Genomic DNA, 9,322 nt, shown 5'->3' with positions numbered 1-9,322 from the left:
ATTTGTATCAGAGTCCAGGCCACAGAGGCCAAAAGCGAAACAAAACCAAGAGGGTCTCATGAAGCTAAGTACCAGGGGTCGGAGTCTGGAGTCCTTTGCAGCAAAAGCAGATGCGAAAGAAAAGCAACAACCCTAAAGCAGGAGGCGCCACGGTCCTGCTGGCACCCTGCCCCGGTGGAGAGGGGCGACCCCTTGAAAGGTTCTCAGCGTGGCAGGAATCCTGCGTGCTGGGGGACCGTTTGGGGTTGGGGCGGACGTCCACACACACACACTCACACACACACACACACACACACACACACACGACTTTCCATCCCTGCCCACTTCAGTAGAAAGTGATTCATTTGGTTTCAGATTTAAATATTTATTCCTCAAACACAAAACCACGTTGAACACGCGCATCCCCCGTGATGTCCCAGCCATCTGGCCCTCGTAGGAACATCTTCAGATGAAACCACCAGCTGGGATTCCGACTTCACAGAGGTCTGGGCCTTCCTCGCCGAGGGGGACTTGCCAAATGCTTTGGGCCTCCCTGCTTCTTGGAGCGGGGCAGTTTTCTTTTTCTGGTCCCGGAGTTAGCACTTTGAGGATTTTCAAAGGAGAATTAACCATCCTCCATCTGGAAAGAAGCGTCTCTTGGCCTTGCCGGGTGATGTCAATAATTGGTTTGGGATAGGATGAAAGCGGGCACCGTCACCGTGAGGCTGGCTGGTCAGGCTGCGGGCTGATTCAGACCGCGCGGGCCCCAGGCTGTGTCTGCAGCGAGCCCCTACCTGGCCGGTGTGTCCCCCGCCCAAAGCTCAGCTCAGGAGGAATGGCCACGTGCTGTGTGCAGCCTGTTTGTGACACTACACCTGTGGCCACCACAGGCTGCTGGACAACTTGGGTATTTTCTCTGAATTCTTATTTTTAAAATATTGCTGTCCCACTCTCCCCCCCCCCCTAAAATTTTTAGCAAGTTACCCTGTGTTGGTTCTGAGCGTGGGGAGCATGGTGGGGATGGTCATGCTGGAACGGAGCTGGGCTCTCCTCAGGTCACCAAGGCGAATTTGTCCCCTTAATCTGCAGTGGCTCCTTCCAGGGGCAGCCTCGCCCATAACGCGACAGGGTGGAAGCATTTCCCGGCTCGGTGCGATCCAACCGGAAAATCAGTGAGGAAAGTGCATGGACACTTTTAAGCTTGGTCCATCAAGGCGACAATGATTTCACTAATCACAGCTTTTACAAACCAGCTCAGGCTCAGGGAGGGGTGTCCACGCTGGAGACACGCAATTCACTCAACTCGACCCGGCCGCTTGATTTGGCCGGCAGACCCCGGAGGACCCCAAAATTAGGAAAACAGAAGGTATGGGTGGAAGGGAGGAAAGGGGAGTGGGTGGGAGAGGAATTCTTAAGTTCTCTCTTCACTGACGATCCCCAGGGCTGGGCTCAGGAGAACACTGGAATCCAAAACTTACAGACCCACTTTAAATACCGCAAGGTGCCGTGGCTGCTCGGGCCGCGAAGACAATGCTGCTTACTGTTCCAAGATTTAACGCCAAGCCCTGACAAGCAGAGGTCTCTCGCGTTGTCACACGGCTCCAGGACGGGCCTCTGGGACACCCCATATTCCCCCAGCCAGTGGTCGGAAAGCCAAAACCCCGCCAGATCCCTTTCTTCCAGAACTTTCAAGGTGCTCTGTACTGGCTACTGTGTTTTGTTTAACTTTTGAAAAAAGTTCAAGGTCATTTCACAAAGCTTGGAAATTGAATCCAAGCCACTCCAGATTCTCTCCTTTTTCCCCCTCTAAATCTCCATGTCCTAAACCTCTTAGGAGAATGCAACCTATTATATCTTATCTGATGCTTCCTTGTCTTAAATCCATGACAATCATGTTTAATTTCCTTAGAGTTTGTGTCCTGTGGTCATGCATCAACTCTTAAACCAACAACAATTAAAAACAAGGTGTGTTCCTTAAATCCTAATTCCAATCTCCTCCTGTAGGGCATTACCCAGCCAATTGGAGGGTGTTCTTCAAAGCACACACTAATCAATGTGTCAGACACTCTGCTGGGTTCTTATATTATCTCGAATCCGCTGCCCTAACCCATTTCACAGGTGAGGAAGGAACCTTTCCCAGGTCACTCGCGAGCACATGGCCCCATCTGGATGCAGGTTTGGACCAGTGTGGTATAAAGGCCAGACACCCTGCTGGCAACTCACCCCATTTGTTGCCCAGCCTTCCCCAGGCTGGAGTTCCACCTTCATAAAGGTGGGTGTATGCATTTCATTTCATTTAAAGAGGTGACCGGCTTGGGTATGCAATGAACAAAAGGGAAGTGAATTTGGGGGACCTACCATAGGGACCTAAAGATCTTTGGGTGAGGGTCTTGGTGCCTAAACTATTCAACTTGAGTCACTTAAAACTTCATCTAATTCAGAAAATGAGCTCCCTGTCACCCCTACCTCCTGGCCCCATCTCCCCGACACTCAACAGCAAGAAGAATCTGCCAGCTTCGCTCTCACACACAGCCATTAAAACAACATCCTTCACACAGGCTTAAAACATTAGCTCCAAGTTCAAAAGTTGGTGAAAAGCAACTTGATTAAAGAACTGTCATTGAGATATGCTCTCCATGGGTGTGGTTTGTAAAGCATTGTTTTCCAGCTCCCCCACCCCAGGCACAGCCCACTGCTAAGACCAGAAAGAACGCACGCTCTGTGGAGCATATTCAGGATCAGAGAATCCAGTTTCCCCACACACACTGCACTTTTCCTTACTTGGCCCAGGTGACCTGGAGCACCTGGAAGCCGTTATCCGATTCCCTGCCAGCACCCTAAGAGGCAACGTGGGCAGTCTGCTCAGGTCTTGGGGTTCAGGGCCTGTTCTGCCATTTACTATGTGTCAGGGGCAAGGCGTTCATTCATTCAGCTGTGAATGACTAGGATTCCCGCCTCCTGAGGGCCTGAGATGTGTGTGGAAGGTCTTTGCAGTGGAAAGTGCTAGACTAACATTAGGGGTTATAATTGTCGTTACTGTTCCTTGCCAGTCTGTCTGGCACTTTGCGGCAGATTAATTCCTGTGTCCCCAGGGGCAACTGCATTCACTGTGCGGTCATGTGCTGCTGGTGAACTTTTGTACACAGCTGTATTGCCACCAAAAAGAGCAGTCTGGGCTCTGTGAGGCAGCCTGATTTATGGAAATCATGGGAGCCTTGCCCCTTGCAGATGGCAGCTCTCATTTTGGCCCTTTGTGTTAACTTTGTGCCTCGGTTTGCTCAACTGTGAAATGGGGAGACCTTCAGTTTCAGGGAAGCTGTACAGAGTGGAAACTACTCAGGCTGATGCCTTGCCCATTTGAATACGGATACACACCACTTTCAAACACCCTGACCCAAATTCCCACAATCACAAGGCCCAAAGATGGCTCTTGAAGGCCCCACGCCTTCTGCTCAGTGACACCATTCAGCCCCCCTGACTCCAGCAGCCAGGCTAAGAGCCCCACAGCTGACTGGGGAATGCAGAAGATGGGCGGACTATAATTAGACAGGCCATCCTGACATTTCCCTCTTCACTCCAGATGTTTACTATGTTTATTTCCTGTGAGCTGGGCCTCCAGACTCCTTCAGTGATACTGAAGCACTTCCAGGGGGCCTCTGGCGTGGACACACGGACAGGAAAAGAGCTTTCGCTTGCCACCTCCAGCCTCCCTGGGCCAAGCTGGGAGCAACTCTCCAGCTTTTGCCCCCTCCTTGCAGCCCCTCCCAGGTGCTCCTGGGGAAAGTGTTGGAGAACCTGCCCTCCCTCAGACCCCTTTCTCCCTGCCACTTGCCAGGGACCCCACTCCAGACCAGACAAATGCATACTTTTACGATCCCCTCATACAGGGAGTCTGAGGGCAAGTTATGGACAAAGAGACACAAAGGAGTGTAGAGAGTTCTGAAGATGTCACCTCTCTCAGGGTAGAATGATCCTGCCACTTCTGTCCTACATTAGAATGTTCTAGAATAATGGGGTGCTAAAGGAGGGGAAGTCAGGGCTCATCCTGGACACTCCTGCAGGCTCACCCCTCTCCAGTGGGACAGGGAACAGCATCCAGGAGCGGCGATGAGGGAGCAGAAGTGCCAGCAGGCAAGGCTCCCTCACCCTGGAAGTCTGAGGCCTGAGGTGCGCAAATAACCGCGGCAAGGTTCGGTTGAAGTCAAGGTATCGGCTTCTGAGTCTTCCTCACCAGCACTGGTGTTAGCGGAAACATTTCCAATTACGGTATAAGTCTTAGTTGGGGGAGGATGGTGTCCCCTCTCTATTTCTCATGAGCTGACTGTTGTTCAAGTTTTTATAACCTTTCTGAACCTTAATTTCCTCATCTGTAAAATGGTGAGAACATTCCCCATCTGAGTTCTTGAAAAGGAAAATGACATCGTGTACACAAATCCTGACGTGCAGATCTGACACAATAGGAATGGTAACATTGTTTTGAAAATAGGCAGCCACGGGGAAGGATTCCTCTATGCCAGGCACCGTTCTGCAGTTGGTCCCTTTGATGTCTACGACCCTGAGAGGCAGATACTATTACGGTGCCCATTTTACAAGCGTGGAAAGCAAGGGGCAGAGGGGTTAAGTAATTAGTCCAAGGTCACAAAGGATGGAGTCTGGATATGAACCAAGGCGATCTTGCCCCTTGAGGCAGACCTGGCCTGGGCGAAAGGCTGCCTTCCTCCTTTCGTCTAGGAACACTCCTTATTAAAAAGGCATGACTGGGAGGCACTCCGCATTTCATAAGTGTCACTTCATCTACTCCAGGAGCACCTTTTAAACCTCTAAGAAGCTGTGAAAAAATACTGCTTCTTGTAAAAAGCTGTTACCTTGCAGGGGCTGCCTTGCACAGCCAGTCCGCACAGCCTTCCCCTGGAGGGTCCTTAGCCAACTGCCCGCAGCCCAGGAGGAACACAAGCTCAGCTACTCGGGCAGCAGATACATCCGCCAAGCTACGAAGCTCACAGTCCTTACTTCCTCGCCTATAAAATGGATTTAATGCAAAATCTATAAAGTTTAACTCACTAAAAGCCATTTCTGCCGGCCCTTGACTTCCACTCCGCCCTCCCCGCCCCTCCCATGGTCCCCTGGAGCCATACTGAAGGTGTGCTTGCCTTCCTATTCCCAGCACTTATCAGGCATCGCTTATCAGGCATCGCTTATCAGGCATCGCTTATCAAGCATCGCTTATCAAGCATCGCTTATCAGGCATCTGGAAGCTTCTTCAGGCCTTCGCAGGTGAGGCCGACCAGCGCAGCGCACCCAGCATAGGGGGGCACTCTACGATCCCGCTCCCGGCACCCCGAGGCTTCTGCGCTCCCACCTCGCACGGCCCCCCCGCAGCCAGTGTGCTCTTAGGCCTGGTTGGCCGCCAGGTTCACCAGAACCAAAAGCTTAGGTTGAGAAGCGCTAGAGGGCCCGGCAGGGTTGGGGTCTCTACTGCGCCCTTGGGCACGCAGCTCTAGCCACTGGGCAGGAGGAGCCAGGCCAGCAGGGCTGTGGCGCAGAAACCCTGGTCTGGGGGGGGGGGGGCGCAGCAGTAGAGTCCAGGAAAGACCCAAGAAAGCACAGGGAGAGAGGGGCATGCAAGCCGACTGCCTCATTTCACCCAAGGACCCTCCACCGCAGGTCTGGGGATTTCGCAGGAGCAGGGCCTGCTGAGCAGCCTAAGTGGCTCCGGAGAGGTTCCCAGATTTTCCCAGCTCCGGGGGTGGATTCTGCTTTCCAGCTACAGCTTCCTGTCTGCGGCACGGAGGGAAGGAGTCCTCCTTCACCCCACCGGCCTGGGGACGCGGGAACCTGGGGCTGCCCCTCTCAAGCGCAACGCTGCACCCCGCCCCCAGCAGACCCTAGCGCTCTCCACGCCTTCCTGGAGACCTAGAGACCAAGTATACTTTTAAACCAGAACGCCCGCCCCGGCGTGGCCGATTCACACCCAGAGTTTCTTTTTCTGGACAGATCCGAGCTGCCCGATTGTCCTTCCGAAACTAGACTGAATAAATTCCCTTTCTGGGCCTCAGACGGTGGTGGTGGTCCAGGAAAGGGACGAACTACGGAACGCGGCCTGTCTACGTCGCCATCACTTTATTGTTTTGACACCGTTAACTTAACTATAAATACTACGGCGAGCGAGGGCGCCTGCGGACTCGGACCCGACGCGCGGCGGCGAGCCCCCCGCGCGCCCCGGCCCGGCCCCGGCCCCAGGCGCCGGCCCTCCCGGCTGCGTACACTATTTACAGCTCCCGGTTCCTTTTTCTCGACCCCCTCCTGCAAGGCAGCGCGTGTGCAACAAAGTAGCATCGTCCGTCTGTGCAAGTCCTTCCAGTTAGGCAAGCGCCAGGGCCGGCCTGCGGCCGTCAGCTGTCCGAGTCCAAGTCGCTTTTACCTTCCTCTTCTCTCTTCTCGGGCGACGCCTTGGAGGACGGCTTGTTCCACTTCTCGGCGTTTTCTGACTCCTCCGACGAGGACCGCTTCTGCCGCCTCCACTTGGCCCGGCGGTTTTTAAACCAGACCTGTTGCGCAAGGCAGGACAAAACAACAGTTACAATCAAAGGCGCGCTCCCCCAGGGCCGGGGCGCCCCGGGGCTCGGCGTGGCTCGGACCCGGGGACCCGGAGCGCGCCCCAGCCGACGAAAAGAAAGGAGACTCGCTCCCTCTTCCGCATTTCCCTTCGACTTCCTGGGCCTAAAGCGCCCTCCAGCAGCCTCCCGACCGCCGCTGGGATATTTTTAAGGGCAAGGGAGACCCGCGGAGGGCCGGGCAAGCCAGGCTGGGGCCCCTGTTATCTGGGAAGGGCCTTCGGGCACACCCGGCACGGCCCCGCGCCTACCTCCACTTTCTCCTCCCGGAGGTGCACCTTCCGGGCCAGCTGCTCGCGCGTACCCACGTCTGGGTACTTAGTCTCCTGGAAGAGGTTCTCCAGCGCTTCCAGCTGCTCGTCGGTGAAGATGGTGCGGTGCCGCCGCTTCCGCCGGCAGTGCAGCTGGTTGAGGAGCTGCAGCTCGGTGCGGGACAGCGTGCCCACGTTCATGTAGGGCAGCATCTGGTGCGGCACCGGCGACACCAGCACCGAGCCGGGGCCCTCGTAGCCTGCGACAGAGGAGAGCGCGCGGTCAGGTCCGCCGCTTCCCCGGCCCCGTGGCGCGCGCGCGCCCGCCCGCCGCGACCGCTCCAACTTTGAAAATCGTCTACCAAGGGGGTGGTGGGAATCGGAGGCGCGTGGAAATCGAGGGTGCAGGGAAACGGGGGAGTGTGCCAAGGCGTCCAGAGCCACTTAGGGAACCCTGAGAGCCTAAGTCTCCCTATGCGGACACAGTTTCCGCTAACTCCCGCATAAAGTTTGCAGCAAGTGTGCAAAGCCCTGGGCCCGATAAGCAACAATAACCAAAAAAAAAAAACCCACACACAACAAAAACGAAAAAAGAAAAAAACAAAAGGAAGAGCTGAGGAGGGTCCAGGTTTGCAAGAGGAGAAAAGTTTGTACAAAGTGGAGAGAGCTAGCGCCGCCCCCCGCTCGCGCCCCGGGCGCTAAGGGCTGCGGCGGCGACGGAGGCCGGAGCGAGCGCGGTCCTACCTGAGGGCGCCGGGACACAGGAGCACTGCTGGGCGCCCAGCGGCGGCACGGCCCCGCAGCAGGCCGGGCCCACGGGCGCCGCCTGCACGTGCAGCTGCCCGTAGAAGTAGTTGTTATAGCCCAGGCGGGAGCCACCCACCGCGGCCGGGAGGCCTGCGCCGCCGGGGGCCACGGGGCGCGGGTAGAAGGCGCCATAGTCCGAGGAGGCGGCGCCGCCCGCGCCGTAGAGCGAGTCCCCGTGCAGGGCCGGGAAGACGACGGGAGCCGCGGAGCTGGGCGCCACCGGCAGCACGGAGTCCTTGCAGCGCGGCCGAGCGGCCAGGATGTTGTCGATGCTGAACATGCTGGCGGGCATCCCCGAGCACCGCGCCGGGACCGGGGGGCGGAGGGGACGCGCCGAGGAAAAAGCCTCCAAGTGTGTGTGTGTCGTGGGAGGGGGGGGTCCACTCGCCTCCTGAGCCGGGACCAAACCGAAAGAGAGCGCGGCGCGGGCGAGCGCGCGGCCCCGCTCCCCTCCCCGCCCCCCGCGTCCGCGCTCCCTCCTCCCGCCCTCCCCTCGCCGCTGCGTTCGCTCAACTCCAGCCGCGGGTAGGACGGAGTTTCGCTCAGCTGAACCTCTCGTTGGTTTTATACTGAGTCAACGTCATCCTGGATCTAGTTCCTGGTAATATGCAGATGACAAACAGAACCCGATTTGGCCCTTGCGGTGCCTTAGGGTGGGGCGGGGGGGGGGGGCTTTGGGGTGGGGGAGGGGGAGAGGTGCCAAGAGGAGGGGGCTAGGGGGCCCTGGAAAGAGACTGTGGATTGCGAATTAATGAAATTAACCTAATCTTTTCCATTCAGCTGCCCAGCTGCAGGCCGGCGGAGCTGGGAGGGCGTCCTAATTGCCCTGGTTAATCTCATTAATTCCATTGTGTGCCCGCAGTTAACTCTCGGCCGCCTGACCTCTCCGCCCCCCTCCCCCTTCCCTCAGATTGGGTCCTATTATTGGGTGCGATTTCCTCTGCAAGACGCTCCGACGCATTGTGGCCGCTGTTACTTTGGGGCTACTTTTCTTTATATCCTTTCCAAATTTGTTTTGCTTTTGGAAAATGTGAGGGGCTGCGTTCACCTCGAGCAGGACTGGAAATTCCGCTCTTCCTCCCGGCCCCAATGCACTCGCCGCCCGATTTCACCTCTGTTTTATTTCATCTTGAGATTCTCTCCCTAATGGAATTGGTTAACCATCACCCCTAACCCTGGTGTTTTTTTGCAAAGGCCAAAACTTGTAGGGGCAAAAAACGATGAAAGAGGTGCAACGTGCTTCTTTAAATATTTATATCTATACATATATCTTTTTTTGCAGTCACTCTGGTCTGAAAACTACCACAGCAGTCAGTCCCTAGGCCTTACACAGGGGAAACCAAATTCGGCCACTATTTAAAACTGGCCATCAACAGTAGCACTCTGAACCCCTGTTTCCAGCTGTTTGCTGCGTGGGTGTCGGTAGGTTTTGTGGGGTTTTGGGGTGTTTTTTTCTCGTTTCTTCTTGAAGATTATTATTTTGGAAATGGGGTGTCTTCTCCCCAAAACTGTTTTTGTTTCAATCCAAAATTGCGGCTTTGGGGATTCCCTGCCCACCCCCCCCCCCAACAACTGAGTTGCGTGTTTCCCGTCCGTCTTGTCGGCTCCGGGACTGGCACAGGCGCCCTAAGCCTTTCTTCACCCGGCAGCCCCGGCTGGGCTCCCCGGGCC

The 9,322-nt window shown here is 56.0% G+C and overlaps 1 protein-coding gene across 1 annotated transcript; it reads right to left on the bottom strand.

The window, feature by feature from the left end:
* Positions 1–6,230: 6,230 nt before the first annotated feature.
* Positions 6,231–8,049, bottom strand: GSC (goosecoid homeobox). The gene is made up of 3 exons (XM_087813770.1): positions 7,589–8,049; positions 6,845–7,104; positions 6,231–6,527 (listed from the first exon to the last, which is right to left on the bottom strand). The coding sequence occupies exons 1-3, from the start codon at positions 7,941–7,943 to the stop codon at positions 6,372–6,374; spliced, it is 771 nt and encodes a 256-aa protein (XP_087669896.1). The 5' UTR covers positions 7,944–8,049; the 3' UTR covers positions 6,231–6,371.
* Positions 8,050–9,322: the final 1,273 nt, after the last annotated feature.

This window comes from Miniopterus natalensis, chromosome 1 (genome assembly GCF_054644295.1).
Source record: "Miniopterus natalensis isolate mMinNat1 chromosome 1, mMinNat1.hap1, whole genome shotgun sequence".
Taxonomy (NCBI): Eukaryota; Metazoa; Chordata; class Mammalia; order Chiroptera; family Miniopteridae; genus Miniopterus; species Miniopterus natalensis.
The sequence above is the reverse complement of the archived record's forward strand: the minus strand, read 5'-3'. Positions and strand labels throughout refer to the sequence as shown.

Bases quoted from the DNA above. Each gene is read 5' to 3' on its own strand.
- GSC (XM_087813770.1), bottom strand. From the start codon at position 7,943: ATGCCCGCCAGCATGTTCAGCATCGACAACATCCTGGCCGCTCGGCCG. The intron at 7,105-7,588 runs GTAGGACCGCGC...CCTCTGTCGCAG, and splicing joins CTGTGTCCCGGCGCCCTCAG to GCTACGAGGGCCCCGGCTCG. The intron at 6,528-6,844 runs GTAGGCGCGGGG...CTTGCGCAACAG, and splicing joins TCCGGGAGGAGAAAGTGGAG to GTCTGGTTTAAAAACCGCCG.